The sequence below is a fragment of the Fundulus heteroclitus genome, chromosome 1 (assembly GCF_011125445.2).
Source record: "Fundulus heteroclitus isolate FHET01 chromosome 1, MU-UCD_Fhet_4.1, whole genome shotgun sequence".
Classification (NCBI taxonomy): domain Eukaryota; kingdom Metazoa; phylum Chordata; class Actinopteri; order Cyprinodontiformes; family Fundulidae; genus Fundulus; species Fundulus heteroclitus.
Genome location: NC_046361.1, coordinates 39,433,203 through 39,456,349, shown reverse-complemented (window position 1 = coordinate 39,456,349; position 23,147 = coordinate 39,433,203). Strand labels below are relative to the sequence as shown.

The 23,147-nt window shown below is 39.8% G+C and overlaps 2 protein-coding genes across 4 annotated transcripts in view; one reads left to right on the top strand and one right to left on the bottom strand.

Moving 5' to 3' along the window:
- Positions 1-5,137, bottom strand: part of spryd3 (SPRY domain containing 3) — a 66,433-nt gene extending 61,296 nt beyond the window's left edge. Inside the window, exon 1 of one of the 3 annotated variants that reach the window (XM_036142772.1) lies at positions 5,072-5,137. The gene's annotated coding sequence lies outside the window, so the exon portion shown is untranslated. Of the gene's footprint in view, positions 1-2,229; positions 2,439-5,071 lie in introns of those variants that run through there. The other 2 variants (XM_036142765.1, XM_012869329.3) reach the window with 2 other exon arrangements.
- Positions 5,138-5,271: 134 nt separating this feature from the next.
- Positions 5,272-10,131, top strand: igfbp6b (insulin-like growth factor binding protein 6b). The gene is made up of 4 exons (XM_036142787.1): positions 5,272-5,683; positions 6,492-6,526; positions 7,204-7,323; positions 9,633-10,131. The coding sequence occupies exons 1-4, from the start codon at positions 5,347-5,349 to the stop codon at positions 9,744-9,746; spliced, it is 606 nt and encodes a 201-aa protein (XP_035998680.1). The 5' UTR covers positions 5,272-5,346; the 3' UTR covers positions 9,747-10,131.
- The last annotated feature ends 13,016 nt before the right edge of the window (positions 10,132-23,147 follow it).

The window sequence follows — 23,147 nt, the reverse complement described above, 5'->3', positions numbered from 1 at the left end:
AACTTTATTTCAAAATCTGTAACTGCTGGACATGTCAGATCAAAAGCAGAATATTTTATACAGCCGTTATGTTGGGGTAAATGAATAAAAACTGCAGGGTTAGTGTGTCGTTGTGGTATTTTAACTCACTTGAGGAACCATAGGTCTATACAACAAACATGTAGTAAAAATGCCTTCTTTATTTATTTATGAAAGAATTTGCAATCAGTAAACGAGAAGGAAAAAAAAGAAGAAAAAACAAGCAAAACATGTTAAAAGAAATACTTAAAATCAAAACAGTCTTTTAATGTAAAACCACTCCATTTATTGGCTTCTCAGTGATTCTCTCATTAGAAGCTTTTTGTTGGGGAGACAGAATGTCTTCAAGAATAAGTCCAGCTCCCTTCAATTAAGCACTGAAAAGTCCTTAAACTAATCCTTCTGATGCGGACAAAGTCTGTGCACCCCCCACAGTAACTCACAAGCATGATGGGAAAAGAATATCATTAGGAAACATTAAAGCAACAAAAGGAGACCCTTAGCAAAGTGAAAACAGAGTTACTCGAGTTGAAGCAGGAGAAAGTGGCCAAAACCGATTATTGTTGTACTGCTTGATTTGTGCAGTGTCCTTTTTCAAACAAAAAGTATTATTATCATTATTATTATTATTATTATTATCTAAATTCCAGCCAACTATTGTCGAAAGCTCAAGAACCAATATAAAAAAAAACGTTTGTCTCATACGGTTTAAAGGGCCATTCTACAAAAGTCAAGGGATTTATATGTAAAAGACGTAAACTTCTGTAAACGTAAAAAAACTAAAAAAGAAAAAAATATATATAAATGCTGTCATCGTTCTGGCATTTAGGTAATCATAAAACAGTAATTTCCCTCTGGGATTATTAAAGTATATCTGATTCTGAAAATAACTTTAGCATCCCTAATTGACCTAAAACAGAAAAAGTTATTGTAGGAGCCTGAATTTATATTTTTGTGATTTTTATTGGTATACATAATGGCTTTGAGTTTGTTTTTCTTGCTAAATTAACTTTTCTTGCAACTATTAGGTATTATTGGTGATTCATATTAATTTTGGGAATTTTGTATTTTTAGCTATTTCGGTTATTTTGTTATTAATTTCATTACTTTTTTGGTTTAAGGCTCCACACGTATCACTTTTATGAATGATGCATCATGGGAGTTTTGTTGTGTGTAGCACACAGAGTGGAGCCAATTGTTTTTTTTTTACATCTGTCGCCTTTATCCTTTGTATGCATGTTTGGCACCTTTTGTTTTTCTATCTACTCACTAAAAGTTTTTTAAATGCATTAACGTCTCCGTGGATTTTTTTGGACAAATCGTCTGGACAAATAGTGTTGGAAATGTTGAGGGCGCGGCGAGTCAGGCCGGCTTCACTTATTTTTTTAACCCTATGGTTATTCTTAGTTTATTTATTTATTTCATTCAAAAATAACTTTAAAATGCATAGACACAACACTAGCAAAATGGTGCATCTTGAATGAAAAGGAGCAGAGAGAAGATTAATCTTATGATATCTGCCCTTTAACTTTTATCTTACAATAATTGTGCATCAGTTCTGTTACTAAATTTTTTTTTTTTTTTTTTTACATTATTTACATCCATCTTTTCTCAGTTATTAACTTATTCTAACTTAATGTAACACAGGCGGTTGTCTTTCAGTAGGTTGATTTCTCTCAGCCTTCGGTGGAACCCTAACTTATTAGAGACATAGGTTTAAGATGCAAAAGCAAGAAGAAACGGGCCTCAGTCCTATTTATTTTTTTACCTGATCACCGGGGAAATAACCCTCCGCGGAGCGGAAGCTGAGACACCTATTTTCTACGGAAGTGGTTCAAGCCTTTTATTTTCCTGCACGTCACGGTTGAGCCACACGTATCCTGTTTTTCTTACCGGTTTCTACTCTAACTTTTTTAATTGCGTTTTAAATCAACAGACACTAAAAGAGGAACGGTGGAAATCGTCGCATTGACGACGAGAAGTGGGCGTGTCGGTGTTTACATCAGAGAGCGAGGGTCCCACGCCGGCTGACCGCCAGCAATAAAAACTCTTTAATTTATATTTAGACGTTTAACCGCATTTCTTTAACCGGGCAGCATCTCAAGCTGCAAACTGGCCGCTGTGCTGTGGCGCAAAGGAGGGGAAAGCAGAGCGAAGCTAAACCCGGGTTAGCATCATTAGCACGTCACGGTTTGGCTTCCAGTAGCGCGCCGTAAATCCCGGACAGCAGCCCTCCGGACCGGAGAGCGGCTCTTCGCGTCGTCGGCGGTCCACGGAACGGCGTGTCGCTTACCCGTGGGCCGTTGACGTGGACAGAGACTCACGGTCGTCCATCAGCTAGCCCTAGCATCACACCAAAAACTTTGGAAACTGGAGTTCGGCGCTTCCCACTGACGTCACCGTCTCCTTCTTCTCGACAGCCAATGGCAGCGAGGGATGAGAACCGGCGTTAAGTGGGTTGACCAATCAGGACTCCCCGGATGTGTGTGCGCGCGTGTGCCACGCACGCGACACTTTTGGGTTCACTCTTTCATTTGAGAGAGAAAAAAACGAATAAATAAGAAAATAAATAATTTTGTTCTGAATTATTAGTGTTTTTCTGTCGTCACACTGTGTGAGGAGCAGTTTGTTTCTGTCACAGCCGTTTGGGGGTTTCCATTACCAGAAAATACACGGTTAAAGGAGCTATAACCATAACCGGGTCTGCTTTAAATCAAATGTTGCTCTGCAAACAGATTATTAGCCAGATGGGGCGAGACTGGAAGCAGAGAGACGGTGAGGGGGGAGACCGCAGAGCTGCCTGGAGGAAAATAATAATAATTTTAAAAAAAGAATAATCCACGGCGGTGAGGAAAAGAAGGCCCCTGCTGGTCTGGCAAGTGGCAGAGAACATTCTCCTAAAATGCTGCAGAAGCTTGTGAGCCGATGGGAACACAAGGCGGCAGGTGATTTGTGCCCTGAGTGCCAAGAATAACCTGGACGCCAGGCGGCTGATGGCGAGAGCCTGGTGTTTCAGCAGGAACAGGTCCGTCACTGAGTCACTGAGCTCTGCTGGATCTGCAGCACTAGAGCACGAGTCCTGGTGTCTGGTGCAGAGATGATGCCAACCGGCATTAACTCTTGTATTCATTCAACATGTGCAGGAAAAGCTGCGTAACACACAGAGGGGGAGAAGGGTGCCGCTGATCATTGAGCCGCTCTGTCAGCGTTCCCCGTTTCCCCTCTGGGCATCAGAACGTCAACCATTTTTAACTAGAGAACTTTACCGTGTACACTGCAAAAACGGAACTAAAAATAAGTAAAATCTTCTTAAAATTAGTGCATTTGTCCTTGATTTGAGCAAGTATGTTTAAATGATTTGCCAATGGAATAAGATTTTTGCACTTAAAATAGGAACAACTCATCTCCATCATCTTATTTCAAGTGCAGGATGTCTAATTATCTTATTTTAGGGGTCAAAATACTCATTCCACTGGCAGATGATCTTATTTACCTGCTCAAATCAACGACAAATACACTAACTTTAAGAACATTTTACTTATTTTTAGATGCATTTTTGCAGTGTAACAGAGGGATGTTTGTGGCGAAAAGATCTTGGCTGGGATAGAAGCTCAGCCTGGACATTTTACCGCAGCAATAAAAAAAAACAAAAAAACATTGTGCTGTAAATGTCTCGCTATGTCTCTCTCACAGAAAGGTAATTAATTTGCAGCTTTACCGTGTACCAGAGGTTTAAGCTAGTTTGTTTCTACTTACATTAGATAAGTGATAAGTGATGCAATAAATCTATAACCATGTACTTTTCTGTTTTTACAGCTCAGACGGTCAGGATCAGTCAGCCAACGCTCTGAAGCCAGGATAAGAAGCTGTGTAGGCGATTAAAGCATCTAAACTGCTTGGGTGAAGCAAATTATTGCTTTACGGGTTTTACTTCAATTAGTTGGCCTGCATCTCTGCAGAGGTGACTCTGCCCTTTCCTTTAAACGCACTGGATTGTCTTAGATTGAATCTGGAGCCGAATCAGGCCTTGTTTGTCTTGCAAGATACTCTGAAAACATAATTAATGTAATTTGGCGTTCTTTCGTTAAAATTTATTCTAATCGTCTTAGTCCAGATCCAAGCAGCGGCCGGGGACGCTGTTCTCCAAGGACTGCTAGCTTCTGGAGTAAAACTATGAAGAAAGTCTGGCTTGAAGTGTTTCAAAGGTCCCCAGGAGGGATTTCATCCTTTTTTTTTTCCATTTTAAGGGTTAATTCATACCAGTGCTTTAGTATCTGAGTCGTTAAACCAGGCTCCCGTTAAATCTCAAAGATTATTGAGGACCATTGCAGACGTGGAGCTCAGCTGCGTGTTTGAACAGGAAACATCGTCTCTCCACCTTGCAGAAGATTCCACAGGGGGGAAACAAACTTAGACCTGGCCGTGCATTGGCAGGGAACCCACGCGCAGAACGTTTGTGTTTGTCACCATGCACTGCAAAAAGGGAACTAAAAGTAAGTAAAATTTTCTTGAAATTGTGGTATTTTTCCTTTATTTGAGCAGCTAAATAAGACTATTTGCCAATGGGATGAGTATATTTACCCCTAAAATAACATAATTAGACATATCCTGCACTTGAAATAAGATGATGGAGATTAATTTTTTCTTATTTTAAGTGCAAAACTCTTATTCCATTGGCAAATAGTCTTATTTACCTGCTCAAATCAAGGAAAAATACCACAATTTCAAGAAAATTTTACTTACTTTTAGTTCCCTTTTTGCAGTGTGGCGAACCCATCAGGTCAGATCGTTGACACCGGAGCGAAGGTGCACATAACCGATGTTTCTGCATGTGTTGCCTGCTGCACAAGTTGAAGGGGCAGATTACCGCGGATGGCGAGAGGGCGGAGAGGTTGAGATAATTTCTGAAAGGAATATAATCCACCCCCCTTTCCTCTCCCCCTCCCTGCCACCTCCTTCTCTCCTTCTCTCTCTCTCTCTGAGTCCCAGCCCCTGAAGGTGTCATAAGTGTGCTCTCCCTCTCTCTCTCTCTCCCTCCCTCCCTCTCACTCACTCACTCACTCCCGATCACCGGCGGATCTTTAAAAGCTGCCGCTCTGCCGTGTCTCTCACAATCTCCGTTCGTGTCCTCTGGCACTGCAGGGGGACTGAGCCGGCAACGCCACCAAGGAAGCCTGCTGTTTCAGGGCGCAGAAGGGAAAGAAGACGCAGGAAAGAGGGGGGGGGGAACGACAGAGTGATATACATCCAGAAATAGCATCGGCCACATTCAACTGACAGAGGGGGGGGGGTGTGACGGTGTGCAAAAACCTGAGACCTGGACACAAGATGCCTCTCCTTTCTAACCTGACGGCCGTTGTGTTGCTGCTGATTGTCCACTGCGGATCGTGGGCCGGGGGAAGCCGCTGGGGCCCCTTCAAGGTCTGTCCCTCCTGCAGGGACCCGCTGGGGGCAGGCCGGCCCCCGAGGGACCACAACGTTGCCGGCAGCACCACGGCCTTGGCCCAGGGGGAGCCGTGCGGCGTGTACACCCTGAGCTGTGCCAAGGGCCTCCGCTGTGTCCCCCCGCCCCGGGAGCACAGCCCCCTGCAGGCTCTGTTGCAGGGACGAGGCGTTTGCGCCAAGCACATCAGAACCAGTCCCACCGAGAGGCCCCACCCCACAGGTAAGACCCCCGTGACTGGAACCCCTCGTGGATGCATGCCGGCATTTGAAGGAAAGCGGCCCGTAAGCTTTCTGCATACCGTGTTCCCCCTCATCCTACTCTTTATTGCATGTAATGCTGTGTCACCTCCGGAGAGGGAAAAAAAAGGATCCGGCGTCTGACGTTTAAGCCCCACAGAATTTTGTCGCTACACCGCAGCATCTCTGGAATCAAAATGTCTTTGTAACGGCGCTGCTGAGCTACAATTATGGGTCAGAATTACACTCTTGGCTCAGTTACAGCATCGGTCTGTCAGCGAAGATGCAAATCCTTCCATTTTATACATATATACATATATATAAATAGGGTTTTTGGTTTTCTTTTGCTCCAACGTGCCCGCATGTCCCAGCCGTTGCCACAGCAGGGCTCTCGACAGCGACGTGTCCTACAAGTCAGCCTCCCCGCAGGGAATGTAGCCGGAATGTGAAACTGTCACAGTGTCCCCTACATCCTGATCAAGGCTGCTATTTACTGCGGTGATCACCATCTGCTGTTCAAACCGAGATACTGCGATCATCAACCGGCAGCAAAAAGGAAAAGTACTGATTGTAATTGGGTCTCTGCTTTGGCCAGACACAGTTGGAGGTCTTCAGTGTTCTTGTTTTTTTTTTTTTATATATATGTGTGTGTGTTCTTCTGCACGACGGCGCGTGCAGAATCCACCACCAAAGAGTAAATTGATTATTGTAGCAGGAGAAACTGGGATTCTGTCTGATAGTTCTGTGGCTTTAATGACATATTCTCACGATGCCGCTTCCTTTGCTCACAGGTCCACATCCCTCACACATCGGTGACCTTGAAAAAGTAAGTTTAAGCTCTCATACACACACACACACACACACACACAGATAGATAGATAGATAGATAGATAGATAGATAGATAGATAGATAGATAGATAGATAGATAGATAGATAGATAGATAGATAGATAGATAGATAGATAGATAGAAGGATGCATTTTGCAGTGCATTTCAGGCGTCTGTCCTCGTAGTGTTGCAGCGGGGATGTACACACGCTGCTCGCACGCCATGCACTATGGTGCATGATGTGTGTGCTGCTATGCGGCAGAACTAATTGAGCATGATGTGAATCGGGAAAGTTTTGACTCGGCTGCTGCAGCCACAGATTTATTTGGCGACAGACGACTCGTCTGTGGGGTTTAGAAGTGATACGGATGCTGCTGAGCAAGACGACGCCGTGGCGGAAAATAATAAAAAAAAAAAAAAAATGTGCACAGTCATTTCTGTGACCTGAAAAAGCTGGAGCATTGTATAACAAAATATGTTATATAATGTGACACAATAGGTGACATCTGATAGGGCTCTGCTTTCTGCCTGTGACGACGCGTGGAAGTAGCCGCTCTAACGTGTTTCTGAGGGGAGGCAGCAGCCTGAGAACGCCACCCAGGTTCTGTCTTTGCCCCCCCCCCCCCCCCCCGCCGCCGCAGCGTTTAAAGTCACCCTCTGCATTGCTGCTTTCAGGCGCCCTGTCGCAAGCTGCTCAACAGCGTCCTGAGGGGCCTGGAGCTGACCGTCTTCCAGTCCGACCGCGACATCTACATCCCCAACTGTGACACCCGGGGCTTCTACAGGAAAAAGCAGGTAGACGGCTCACAGCTGGAGTCATCCAGGAACTTTTCAGGCTGACGGAGCAGTTTTCTCTTCTACGACGACGTAAACAGGAGCACACAACGGTGACGTGGAAGGAAAAATAAACACTATTCTTCTTTGTTTTACTCTGACGGCCCAAAATAAGGTCCGGTGCCACCAGCTGCACCTGTGTGTGCCTTCATTCTCCTTATAAAAGCAGCTCGTCTGCGAAGGCCTCGGATGTTCTTCCTTAGAGAACATCAGCGAACGAGCAGCAGCACCACACTGCAAAAAAAGTACTAAAAATAAGTAAAGATTTCTTGAAATTAATGTATTTCTCCTTGATTTGAGCAGGTAAATTATATTATTTGCCTATGGAATGAGTATTTTTACCCCTAAAATAAGATAATTAGATATACTGCACTTGAAATAAGATGATGGAGATGAGTTGTTCCTATTTTAAGCGTAAAAATCTTATTCCATTGGCAAATAATCTTATTTACCTGCTCAAATCAAAGAAAAATACTCTCATTTCAAGAAATATTTTCTTATTTTTAGTTCTATTTTTGCAGTGCAGGACCAAGGAGCACAGCAGACAGGTTATAAACAAAATTTAGGTTATAAAAAAAACGCCCCAAGTGTTTCACACCTGGAAACGAAAACTCAAACCAAAATTCAGAATCAGCAGCCGTGAAACACGGTAGTGGCAGAATCATGCTGGGATAGCACTGCAAAAACGGATCTAAAAATAAGTAAAACGTGCTTAAAATTAGTGTTTTAGTCCTAGATTTGAGCAGGTAAATAAGATTATTTGCCAATATAATGAGTATTTTGACCCCTAAAATAAGATAATTAGACATCCTCTACTTGAAATAAGATCATGGAGAGGAATTTTTCCTATTTTAAGTGCAAAAATCTTATTCCATTGGCAGATCATCTTTTCACCTGCTCAAATCAAGGAAAAATACACTAATTTTTAGTTTTTGCAGTGAGGGAGGCTGGAAAAGACCATTAGAAGCTGCAAAGGACTACAATGCAAAAAGAGAACTAAAAATAAGTAAAATTTTCTTGAAATGAATGTATTTGCCCTTGATTTGAGCAGCTAAATACAATTGCAGGGATTATTTGCCAATGGAATAAGATCTTTGCACTTAAAATAGGAAAAATTCATCTCCATCATCTTATTTCAAGTGCAGGATATCTAATTATCTTATTTTAGGGGTAGAAATACTCATTCCATTGGCAAAGAATCTCATTTACCTGCTCAAATCAAGGGCAAATACACTAACTTTAAGAACATTTTACTTATTTTTAGTTCTCTTTTTGCAGTGTAGAAGCTGCAAAGGACTACACTGCAAAAAGGGAACTACAAGTAACTCAAATGTTCTTGAAATTTGTGTATTTTTCCTTGATTTGAGCAGCTAAATAAGACTATTTGCCAATGGAATAAGATTTTTGCACTTAAAATAAGAACAATTCATCTCTATCATCTTATTTCAAGTGCAGGATATCTAATTATCTTATTTTAGGGGAAAATATACAAATTTTTATTGGCAAATGGACTTATTTAGCTGCTCAAATCAAGGAAAAATCCACTCATTTCAAGAAATTTGTACTTACTTTTAGTTCCCTTTTTGCCGTGCAGAACCAGATGTTCACCTTCAGACAATGACCTCAAACAGCCAGAAATAATAAGACATGCTCTGGAAGTGTTTTCATGTCTTAAAGTGGCCTAGTCAAAGTCCACACCTGAAGCTATTTGAGGCAACACTTAAAAAATTCATGTTAACAGATGCTCTCCATCCAAGGTGACTCACACTGCAAAAAAAGAACTAAAAATAAGTAAAGTTTTCTTGAAATGAATGCATTTGCCCTTGATTTGAGCAGGTAAATAAGATGATCTGCCAATGGAACGAGTATTTATACCCCTAAAATAAGATAATTAGACATCCTGCACTTGAAATAAGATGAGGGAGATGACTTGTTCCTATTTTAAGTGAAAAAATCTTATTCCATTGGCAAATCATCATATTAACCTGCTCAGATCAAGGTCAAATAGTTTCATTTCAAGAAAAAATGTCTTATTTTTAGGTCTATTTTTGCAGTGCAGATACAAACTTTACACAAATGCATGCCGCACTTTTCAGAATCCCATTTGTCAAACAATTTTTTCCTTTCATGTCACACATATCTACTCCTTTGAGTCACTGGAGCCGATAATAAACTGCAACACAAAGTTATACAATGTGAAATAAATAATAATAATTTTACGAGATATAACTGCACATAATGCATTTTCTCTTGTCTTTAATTTCTCACAGTGCCGCTCCTCCAAGGGCATGCAGCGCGGCCACTGCTGGTGCGTGGATGAGCTGGGCACGCCCGTGCCTTCACGTGCCAGAGAGGACGACGCTTTACCCTGCGACGGCGAGTGAGGGATGAGTCTGCCCTTCTGCTCTGAGCCTGGAGAAGGAGGAGGAGGATGAGGAGGAGGAGGATGAGGAGGAGCTGGAGCACAGGGAGGAGAGGGCGGGTGGCTTTAGCATGTGCTAGACACTGCCTGGACAGGAGGTAACAGGGATAAACCACTCCCTATGGGGGAAACACAAACACATTCATGTCCTCTCTCCCTCTCTCGCAGCGAGACACTCACTTTTACGGTCCAGCATCAGCACCAGTAACATCTGCCTGAATGTCAAACAGCTGCAGCAGCGTCCTCTGCCTCGCTCCGGTGACACGCTGCATGCTCATATTAAACGCTCCGTGAACTGCCTCAGCGACCCAAGCCGCCCGCGTTGCTCTGATTTAAAAAAAAAAAAAGCCCTCCACGTTTCCCTGACTTCTTCTTGTCCCGGCTTTTCTTCTCTTCTTCTCTTTCTTTCTCACTTTTAGGATAGCTGACACTGCCTGTGTTTGTTCTGATCTCAGTGGGGCTGAAATACTGTTACGCAGGTGATGTGACACAAAACGTCTGGAAAAAAACAAAAAACTGTGTCTCCCTCACCGTCCTCTCTTCCCCCTCTCCAAAGATACACTGATATCGCCATAAATGACAGAATTACACTGCAAAAACGGAACTAGAAATAAGTAAAATGTTCTTAAAATCTGTGTATTTGTCCTTGATTTGAGCAGATAAATTTAAATGATTTGCCAATGGAATAAGAATGTTGCACTTAAAATAGAAACAATTCATCTCAATCATCTTATTTCAAGTGCAGTATGTCTAATTATCTTATTTTAGGGGTCAAAATACTCATTCCATTGGCAGATAATCTTATTTACCTGCTCAAATCAAGGACAAATACACAGATTTTAAGAACATTTTACTTATTTCTAGTTCCGTTTTTGCAGTGTATGTCTCTCTCTTTTTTTAAATTAACTTATTTTTGAGTATGCATTGCCATCAGTTACCGCTTGAATCCTATAATATCAAATATATAGATATATATAGATATATAAATACATGTCAAGTCAGAAAAAAAGTATCTCAAAGAGTATGTTTCTGGATGCATCGGTTCATTCTTACTGCTAATCAGTTGTTTCTTTGTACATATGTTGGATTTTTGTGGTCGACTGTTCTGAAGTGGCAGACAAAAAGCTTACAGCTGTTACTCTTTTGAAAAAAAAAAGTTGTAAGGCATATTTTTCTACACATCAGTATAATATTCTTCAAATATATATATATATATATATATATATATATATATATATATATATATATATATGAATTGTTGATTTATTTAATGAAGCTACAATACGATGCCATGTATTTTTATATTGTCAGCAGTTTCTTATTTAAATACAGAGATTATTTTATGTCACGTCGGGGAGGTGTTAAAGCTCTAAAGACGCCTTTAGGGCCACAATCGTCATTTTAATCGTCAGAGCTCGATTCAACTGCTGTTTTGTGACATGTAACGGTTATAAACTCGTGTTTATCCTTTCATTTTGTTTTTATTTATGTTTCTTTTTTTTTAAGGGATTAAGAATGAGAATGTTAATTCTTTGTGTTATTTTGGGAGGTCAGACACCGTCATATTTGATTTCATATGAGGAAAAGAGAAAAAAAAAAAAGTCTGATTCGTCAGTGTTATGGTGTGTCCTTGCAAAAGTCCCAGAATCTGTGTGCTACTAAATGAAATTAATCCTGTTCCTGACCAATCTTGTTGTGCGCGTGCGTGTGTGTGTGTGCGTGGGGATGGGTCCGTGCACAGAGGACCTGTAAAACGTTTGCAAATTTAAAAAAAAAATTTAAACATGACAGTTAAAAATGGAGAAGAATAAACATATATTAATAGAACGACTGGTGTGGCATGTTTTGCTTTGGTGACTGAGATCTTTTCTAATTTCTGCAGCAGAAATTATTGCAGAAGTAGTAATTACAAATCACATTCCCTCAATTTGTCTTTTCTTAATTGTTTAGCTACCAATTTAGTAGCTATTTTGTCTTGACATATTTTTTTTGTTATATAGGGTACCCTATTATTATTATTAGTAGTAGTAGTAGTATCATAGTAGGTAATTATTGATGACTACTTTCCTATTTTCTTAAATGCAGCTCATTGTTGTTTAGTTATAAACGTCTCAGTTATAATTTATTGCCATATCAGACAAAAATAACCTGGGTAAATACAAAAAACAGTTTTCAATATTCTCGTTTATTTATGGGGGGAAAAACTATCCTGATCAACCTGGTCCACATGAAAATATTATTTCCTGCCTCATTTAAGTGTCATTAACCTTTATTTTATTATTATATAGAAATCTCTCGATTCAGCAGGTTTAGCGGCCCAAAACGATTTATATCCATGGCAGATTTAGATTTAAGATTTTTTTTTAATCAATCAATATTCATTTCAGTCAGGAGAAATGCATCAGGAAAATTAAACGATAACGTTAAATTTTTCAGTCTTTAATACAGAACCCATCTGACAACATAAACTAGGCTACAAGTAGGGCTGGGCAATATGCATTAAAAAATAAATCTCCGATTTTATCATACCAAATCCGATTAATCGATTTTTTTCCTCCTTTTTGTTTCATAAAAAGAAATGAAAGAAATTACTTTAAAACCAAGTATTTCGTCAGGGAGTTGACCTGAATTCAAAGTGCAACTAAAAACAAGCTGTGAAACATGCTTGTAAAACAAGATGGCAGCCGTGCCATTATAAACAATGAAAATATAACAAAACATTTGCTGCTAGTGGTTTTACACATTGAGCTAAAAACAGGCTTCACTGCACTTGTGAACTTCAAACTAAGTAAAAAAAAAAAAGTAAATAAGTAAATGAAGTACCTCGTATTATGGTAAAAAAAAAGTTTCTACTTAACAATATTTTGACAATACATTTGCCTAAACATATATTCAGCATCACATGCTGTTCTCTTCATTGAAACCCAATGAGTGTGTTGGCAAAATAAAATCCAGATTTTCCAAAAATGAAATCTTAAAGAATTGTAAATTCGAATTAATCGATTAAATCGATTTATCGCCCAGCCCTAGCTACAAGCTCTCAAAAAGCAACACATCATGTTCCTATCTAAGGAATTCATGAAGAAACAGCTGCTGACATAGAAAGGGTCAAAGCTGCATTTCTTCTCTGGGAGTTCAGCGAACGGCAGCGAGGATCAACAAACGCAGAAGATGTGGAGCGGTGAGGAAACCTGCCAGGAAAGGAAGACAAACCAAAACCACTCTGGAAACCGATTCATCCAGAAGAACCCAGAACATCTGAAGCTCAGGTTCACCTCAGCATTAATTCAGATAATAAATGAAGGTCTGAGAGTGGATCCTTGCTGCCGGTGTTATTGCTGTCTGGGTTTTTTTGCCCTTCTGTTTTGTCTTTTTGCAGGTGTTTGTGTCTTTAATCGGTTTCCCCATGGGGAGTCTGTACGCAAGATAAATTTCCTTTGGGGCAATAAAGTTCATCAACAATAAAATAAATCAATCTATCAATCAATCAATTTTATTTGTCAACTGCAATTTGCATTGCAATCGAAAATTACCTTAAAGAGGAAGTTCATGCTAGAAAACTCTCTAATGTGGCTAAATATAACCAACTTTGCAAGAAAGAGTGGGCCAGAATTCATCCAAAGGGATGAAAAAGTCTCATTACCACCAGTTTTCACAAACATTTAACGGCGGTTGTTTTGCTGCCCAGCACGACACATCCGGTTATTGGGTCTGGAGGCCTGGTATGGCAAGCCGTTTTAACATAAATTCGGTTTCGTCTGACTATCCGTAATTACATTCCAGATATCTTAAAATGCATTTTGACTATCCGGAATGGTAATTTAAGATATCTTTATTTACATTCTGACTAGGAAGAATAATAATTCAAGATATCTTCAATTACATTTTGACTAGTCAAAATTCCTTTCAAGATATCTCAAATTACGTCACCGGATTCGTCATTGAAAGCGTCACACATCCGTAGATGTAATTTAAGATATCTCGAACGTAATTATGACTAGTCAGAATTACAATTTAAGATATCTGAAATAAGACATTGCGTGTAAGCCCCTTATTGGCTGTAAGCTGCCCAAAGCTGCCTGAACATTCAATGGCGCTGGCTGTTTTCGACAAAATTGTAAGAAAATGCCACAATATAGAAAGAGCTTTTTAAGTATGGGATATGCAGAGAGGGCGAAAATAGTATACTTGAAGAATGCTTAAGAAATTTGCAAAGAATTTCGGATTTACTTGCTGCCGACGCACACAATGCACTGAAAAACGGCTAGCTTAAAGCGCTACTGTCGACTCATGTCCAAGCTGGAAATAAGGAATATTCCTCAGCCCGGACCAGTTCAGTTAATAACCAGATGCAGTTTTTATACTGTGGTAAAGCATCTGCCTCTTGGGAATTATGGTAAAGCCAGCTAGCTCTTGATTTTCACATGCGAGACGGCACAAAGCATTACAGCACCCTCCTTTAGCTTCTCTGAAAACAAAAGCGCACGCCTCCGGTTCCTGTGTGATGACATATGGCAAGCCGTTTCGTAATTCAAGATATCAGTAACGTCATTTTGACTAGTCAGAATGTCAATTTAAGATATCTTAAATGGAAAAGCTGAATAATTCAAGATATCTCTAATTCATTTAGAGATATCTTAAAAGGAATTTTGACTAGTCAAAATTACAATTCAAGATATCTTAAAAGGAATTTTGACTAGTCAAAATTACAATTCAAGATATCTTAAATTTATTTTTTACTAGTCAAAACTGCATTTCGCCTATCCAAAAATACATTTAAGATATCTTGAATTATGGTGGCATTTGAGATATCTTTAATTAGAATTATGACTAGTCAAAACTCAATTTAAGATATCTTGAATTGTAATTTTGACTAGTCGTAATTTAATTGTAGATATCTGAAATGGGTATTTCAGATAGTCAGTAATTCATTCGAGATATCTTGAATTGACGTCTCCATACAACTCAATGGAAAATCTGATGTCATTTCGACTAGTCAGAATGTAATTAGAGATATCTCGAATAGGTATTTTGACTAGTCAAAATACAATTAGAGATATCTTAAATTGCTAAAACGTCTAGTCATAAAACAATTTGAGATATCTCGAACGTAAGGGCGGTAAAACCGAATTTATGTTAAAACGGCTTGCCATAGGCCTGGCAGTGACTCCTTTACACAGTTGGTTTAGTCCAGTGACGTACAGTAGGGTTCATAGCTGGTGAGGCACTGACGTCATCAGAGTCAGATTTATAAATATATACACTCTACAGAGTAGACTCGTTGCAAAGTGATGAAGGAGACTGATTGAGCCAAATCAATTCAACAAGACATGGAAAAATATTGATTCTTTGATGAAAAAATAAATAAAACTAAATTATTTGTCATTTGATTGGTAACAGTTTATGAGTTATGATCATAGCTCTCAACTCTCACGCATTGACCGTGTGACACACGCATTTCACTAACTTCACACGCTCACACGCAATACATGGCATTTCACACGCATAAAAATCACAAAGCCCATCTGGGCTGCCGACGACAAAACTCCGCCTTCTGCTGAGCTGTTTCGGCTTCTTTCACAGCTTGTGGCCATCAGTAATTCCTGCTGCAGTTCGTGTTAACAGAGCAGCAGGAAGAGTGATCAGAGTTATGAATAATTTCAGTCTTAACAGTGGTGAAAGTGAGCCGGTAAAGTCCTGTACCGCATACACAGGAGGGGAGGGGGCGGGGGGGGGCAGCTGCCAGATGACCGGTTCATTCAGAACCAGTCATGGCTGCACGCTGGATCATAAAACAGTTCTGCTAACCAGATGCAGTTTAAAACGCCACTTGGTCAGTTTATAAGTTTCGTTTTTATTAATTCTGCATTTTTTAACTACATGCACCGTATTTCTGTGCCTCCGCGCTTGCTCCTCTCCCTCCCCTCCTTTCCCTCGGAGCAGGTGCTTTCTGGGCGCCCAGAGCGCACTGACGAGAGCAATAGAAATTTGTCTGGTCAGCGCGGCGACTGACTGAGAAACCTGTCGCTGTGAAAGGTGATGAGAATGTTATAAACTGTAACAGTCTAGAAGTGCATTGAGCTGAAAAGAGGGAGACATCAGCAGCAGGATCGTGCGTAAAGACGCAGCGGGAACCTCTGTGTGCTTCAGTGTTGCCGCTGAGGGGATCATAAAGGCTTGATGAAACTCAGCCTGAATCACCAATCAGGTTATAGATCTACAATGATAAACAACCCATAGATGAATGTGTAACAGTATAATAACTCGGTCAATAATTAAAATCTACTTAATTTTATTCAGTATTATTTGAACAATTGTGTATTATTTATGTTTTAATCCATTAACTGAACAATAAAGTATTAATATGTCTCTTTCTCTTTTTAACACAAGTAATACATGTCTACTTCATTGTCTGGTGGGATAAAAATGAGATGGAGTTGACTCCACCGGCTCTTCCAGGGTCCGGTTAGCCCCGCCCCCAAACAAGCCCCGCCCCCAAATTAGCATAATCTCACTCCTAACTTTTGATAAAAGTTGAGAGGTCTGGTTATGATGGATTTCTGCATTTGTAACACATTCTAAAAATATAACACACATTACGCACATTTCATTACAAAAACAAAACATGAATAATTATGGCTGTCTTACCTCTACTTATAAATTAAGTCCATGCGGCGCTCTTTCTGAACAAAAATATCATCATTTTCCGGTAAAAGTTTTCTTTATCTTCTTCAGTTTTAAAAGTCTCTCAGTCTCAGTGGAGCTCACTGCCAGGGAGGAAAGCCTTCCTTCATCAGTCCTGTTCCGGCTGTATGTTTAGAGTCTTTTTAGTGCTTTACTTGTTTAGCAAAACTCGCTAATAATACATCCATAACTTGCTGTTACTCTACAGTTTTAGGATCAGGAGCGGTTCGCATTGAGCGCCCCCTGCCGAGAGGCCAAGGAACTGCAGGCCTCACCTACAACCAGTTCTTTGCTGTTTATGATCGCGCAGCAGCACGAAAACATGTTACCTGCACACAGTTTGATGACCAAAACACAATTCGTAATCCACATACATTAAATTGTGGAAAATCTGTGGGTAGAGTAGCCAGACATTATACCCAAGTAAGAGTAGCACTACTTCAACATATTTTTACTCAAGTCAAAGTAAAAAGTACCCAACTAAGAAATTACTCAAGTAAGAGTAAAAAGTTTTTAGTAAGAAGGCTACTCAAGTACTGCGTAAATCTTTATAATAACTGATTTAATATTTAAAAATGACGTAATTTGTACGGCAAAGATATTCAATTATGTGCAAGTGCATGGTGCTGGTATCAGTAGCGGTACCAGTATGGGTATCGGTATCAGAACACCACTAAATCATGCTGAAATTTTGGTGAGACACCAGCTAAGAATTCACATATAACACACAAGACACCAATCAAAGACATATACAGACAACAGTTCCTGAGAAGATAGAAAGTATGCAAATAGTCCTTAGCAATAACAGAAGAAAAAAAGAAAAGGCCAAGGTTGGGATTTATTACGCCTCCCTGCACCCTGAAGAATCCACAGAAGACTCCTCTTCCCTCCAGCCACTCGTGTGCCGTGACTTATACCCTTGACATCTGTGTCCCCGTTTTAATTTCTCTTAAAGTAGGGTCTCTCACTGTATGGAGGTTGAATGTATAAAAGTCTCTGCTGTTGTCTTATTTCCTAGCTTTTAAGTGGAAGCCTTAGATTAACCGTGTTATACGTGTGTCTCCTGCAGACCACAGTGATTTATTGGCAAAGGAACGAGTCAAGGTCAGTGTGACAGATGAGCCGAGTAAAGTAGTGGAAACGTGGATCTGTGTGCTCTGTCTGTGGGAATCCCCACAGACAGTCACAACCACCACTCTCCAACTGGGAAAGCGAAATTACATGCTCAACCGTACCGGAGTCCTGCTGCTTCTGGGGAGTTATCGGCACAGAAAGGATCGTTTTCTCCTGCTGTGCAGTCAGAGACCAGATATGTGACTGTTTCCAGGGTGACGGTGACATTCATAATGCCAAGGTAATTCAGAAGACGAGGCAGGAAACCTTACTCTGGTGTCACGCTGTCATCTGTCCTTCTTCCATAGATTCCCATTTAAATTTGAGTTTAGTTGGACATTTATGAGTGTGACATTCTTTAGATTCAATGTTTTGAAAAGATATATTTCTCATGCCTGACATTGTTATGAACATTCAGTTATCTACAAACATTAAAAAAAAACAATAAGAACTGAAGACGTGATTTTTTTTTACAACTTTCTCATCATTTTGATTAAAAAAAGCAATTTCTGGAGAGAAATACATTCCAACACCCACCACATTTATACAATAGTGTTATATTTAATTTGTAATTTAGAATTGTATTTCATTCATAACTGTTAAAAGTGCAATTTTTATTCATTTTCATACTCGTGTTAGTGTTTTGTTTTTTATCTCGTTAGGTTACTCCAACTCTCAAAGTCTCAATTTTAACTTTAGAGGAAGATTCCCACATTTTTTTGTTGTTGATTAGATTAGATTCAACTTTATTGTCATTACACAGGTACAGGTACAAGGCAACGAAATGCAGTTTAGGTCTAACCAGAAGTGCAATAGCAGCAGGTGCAGGATAAACAATGGTTCCATAAGTACAGGACATGGGTTTTTACTGAATAAATATAGAGATGTATACTATTATAAACAGATTTTTACTGATAGATTTGTCCTATGAGTATAATATATAGATAACTAGTATTGTAAACTAAATTTACAGCTGGATATGTACCGAGTATAATATACAGGTGGATATTACTATGAAAAGAGTTTTACAGATATGCACAATAGCATAATATACAGATGATTGTTATTATAACAGAGTTTACATGTACTATGAATATATGTACAGATGGCTATTACTATTGGCAGAATTGTGAGCATGATATACAGGTAGCTATTACTGAATAAATAAAGTTTGGACAGAAGCTATTTAAATTAAAGTGCAGTGAAGGTAATTGCATATTACAGTTAAAGTACGGTATTGCAAATGTATATGTAAACAATTGGTACTGTGAATAAACAGTCAGCAGTGCAAATCAATATTAAGTCATAGTTAGTGGTGCAGGATGCATATAAACAGTTGTTACAATAGTAACAGTCAGGAGTGCAGGTGAACATTACAGTCTAGTAAATAACAGAATTACAGAATGGAGGTAGGTGTGAGGAAGGAGAGGATTTTCTCCCTGGGAATGACATCATGTAGTAAAGTGCAATTTGGATTAATATATTACTATAGGATTGTTTACAAATAGAAGTATTACAGCGCTATATGTGTTACTGGTTAAACGCGACACAAACCATCAGAAGTGCTAAGTGTGCGTGATATTGGTACGCGGAGTTCACAGTTGTAAAAACAACAAAAAGTTGTTTTTACAACTGGGAACTCCGCGTACCAATATCACGCACAGTTTGCACTTCTGATGGATCGGAACTGGATTTCTGATTGGAAACTTGGAGGTTGCCGGTTTGTCTGAGACTGTCAGGGTTCTGTGTACATAAAATATAAACTGGTGTATGAGCACTTTGGACGGGCTGTGTCTCTCTGAACCATGTGCACACACAGTACCACACGTCCTGTGTTCGTGAACACGTTTCTTCAGCGTTTGAACCAACAAAATGGAGAGAAAGTGTTATTGTCTGTATTATTAATAGAGATCTGGGACTTTTACAGTCAGAACACTGTTATGTGAGAGAAGTCGTGTTATTTTTCCAGCTGGGAACTATGCAAATGTACACAAAGTATAATTAAGAGCAGCCTAATTTCAGGTCTGATAACCTTTTTATTGGTTTTCTGGTGCAGCACAAGCAAATAACAAGGCAGTTCTGTCCATTCTATACATTATGTGTTAAAGAAGCAGTGGTGAACCTTGGACTTTTGGGGATGTTGTTCCGCATGTCTTAGATGTTTTCCTGCCTGATAACACCTGAATCACATGAACTGGTCTTTTGCACATTCCTGCAGAATTGATAACAGATGGAGAAGATATTCACCATATCATAATGGTGTCTTGGGGCAGAGATACATCTAAAGGGACGAGATATCCTGCCGTTGCCCTAAGGAACACGCTCATAGACACAGGTTAAACAGATCCATGTCTGCCACAGAGTTAACGAGATGCAAGCTGTCAGAACTGCTGAAAAAGAACGTATACTTGAAGCTTTCACTACTCGTCATGTCGGTTTTATTTGAGATCTTCATGCAGGCAATTATTACGGACAACAGAGAGAACTTTGAATATTTTATTGATACAAGTGAAATGAATGGTGCCGGTGGGTTTACGAGACAAATCAAAGACGGTACCAAGGAGGAGACGCATGATATTAGATGTGGGATATATTTCAGATATGATGGATGAGAGAGTTAGCCTAGTTTCTGCTGGAGAGATGGTGGACTTCCAAACAGTGGTGGGTAGTAACTAGTTACATTTACTCAGTTACATTTACTTGAGTAACTTTTTGAACAAAATATACTTCTGGGAGTAATTTTACTGCGCCGTAGCCCTTACTTTGACTTCAGTGAAAATATATTCATGTATCGCTGCTCTTACTTGAGTAAAATGTCAGGCTGCTCTATCTACTGTGATTAACTTCACTGAATAAAGAACAAACTTGTTTCAAACAAAAATGCACTAGAGACACATCTACAGTTTATATTGAGGTGAAACGTCTTGTTTGTACACGTTTGTTTGTTTTAATAGTATTTTCTATCTGCTGAGCTCATTGGGCCATTTACAGGTCAAGTAACCATGCAGTAAACAGCAGATATTGTCACTGGAAGTACTCTAATGGTCCTACCTTACTGTATATATATTACCTGCTTGGTTTCATACGTTTTATGTTTAAAACATTGTTTACAAAAGTGTTTCTTCTGCCTGTATTTGTTACTTTGTAATTGGACTGAACTTATATAGCACTTTTCCAGCCATACCAACCAAACCGCTGTACAATAGAGCCACATTCACCCAATCGCACACATTCATACATCAATATGCAGCTTTGGGCACATCAACATGTGACAAGGGGAAGCTGGAATTGAACCCAAAACCTTTCAATTACAAGACAACTACTCAACCCATAAAGCCAGAGTCACCCAAATAATTGTTATTTGTAATTTTGTAAAGTCAGTCAGTCAGTAAAATACGAGAATTTGTACATAATTGAATATCTTTGCCGTACAAATTACATAATTTTTAAATATTAAATCAGTTATTGTAGTGATTTACTCAGTACTTGAGTAGCCTTCTTACCAAAAACTTGTTACTCTACTTAAGTAATTTCTTAGTTAGGTACTTTTTACTTTGACTTGAGTAAAAATAAGTAGTGCTGCTCTTACTTGAGTAAAATGTCTGGCTACTCTACCCACCTCTGCTTCCAAGGTAGAAAGGGGAGGACAGAGGCTGAGATCAGCAGAGCAGGGTGAGTTGTGATTGATGGTAATGATTTCCTTGTTCTTTTAATTCAGGTGGAGATGTGAGAGGCAGTGGAGCCTCGATGGGTGGACAGGCAGGTGAGTAATGATGGATTGTCGTTAAGGGAACCGGACAACATGAACCAGGGGAGCGCCAAGGAGATTAAAGGAGGAACTCTTAAGTTGAGTTCTCCAACAAACCCAGAGTGAGGAGGCAGAGCGCTGCAGTCAGGAACAGGCGAGAAACTGGTTTCCTGACAGGAAGACAACAAAGAGGTAATCAGAGGAACGCCAATAAACCCAGAAACTCAGGAGCAGCCGGACGGATTACCAGTCATGGAGCAGAACAATATGACATCTGGCTCAGGGAAATTCACTCCTCTCCATTGGGCTGGACGAGCTGCAGCTGTGAGGATACGCCTGCTGGCCACACCCTGAGATGAGAGGAGGTAGAAACATCCCAAACGCTCTAATTCTGGCTCCCGTTCCTTGACCTTTCATGGGGCCAACGGTAAGAACTGGAGCAGGAAAGGAGATCTGGACTGCTGTGCCCATTTCGGACATCCGTCACGTAGCGACGGAAACAGACGTGGATGTTTCTAGTCAAATCCGGGCCTACAGCCTTCCAACATGATTTTTTTTAGACAAATGTAGTGAACAGCTGAAGCATTGCACAAACCAAAACATATGATGTAAATTTATACAGACTTTCTAGTTCTAACAGTAACCGGTCCGATTGCTTGTTATGGTCTTCTCCAACAGAGTTGACCATACTGGCGAGGTTTTTGTTTTATTTGTTTTAATTTTATAAATAGATAGACTTTTATTTTGAACAGAAATTGGTGTATACACATTATATGCTAAATAAACAATGATGTGGACAACATAAAACAATCTGTTTAACTTTCAAGGTTAACACTTGTTGTATACATCACATTTTATCACATCTCAGCTGATGTAAAACTTTGCCGTTACACCATCTATCGGATCTTATTTGCTGAAGACAACAAAGGCGGCTACATAACATCCTGGACATTGTACCCACAGACGGCCGCCTTGCCTTGCGTTACTCCACCTGCACACTTGTGCACTTTGAAACTTGTTGTTTTTGTCCAGAAAACACAGCACTTCTGCTGCTCTTACATAATGACTCCTATTAATACTAAAAACAGAACTTTTGCACTAATATTTTATTTTTGCACTAATATTTTATTGACTGTCCATGTACAATTTTAAAACCAAATTTTTCTGCTTTTATTTATTTCTTCACTGCATGTGCCCTCTTATTTACTTTTATCTGAATGTTATGTTTTCTGTGTACTTAGTCTGGTAAATATGTCTTGTCTTCACCGTGGGATAGTGAGAAACGTAATTTCGATCTCTTTGCATGTCTGGAGCATATGAAGAAATTGACAATAAAGTTGATTGATTGATTGATTGATTGATTGATTGAGATGACCAACAAGTCATGTAACGTGAAAGAGTAAATGGTGCTATTTGCAACGGCGCGTAAATCCTCTCTTGGATATTTTCGTTAATTTACATGAGGTGGGCTGTGCTTATGTCCTGTCACGCAAAGGATTGTGGGATTCCTTATAGCTCCTTGGCGCCGGGAAGGAACCTTGCGAGGCTCCTACACTAAAGGAGCTACAAGAGGAGCATACAGGCTCCTTTTTCTTCCTCCTTCCTCACTGACAGCGCTATTCCACAGCACTTATCACAGTGACCGCTGACGCACTTCCCCTTCGGCTAAAGAGTCCTTAACCAAAAGATGTTTTTGGATGCAGCCACACACCCTGTGAATGTGACAGTACCATGTATATTTGCAGCAGCTGCCATGTGTGTCACTGATTTAATGTAAAACAAAAATATCTAAAGAGTAAGTGAACCTTTTATTTCTGC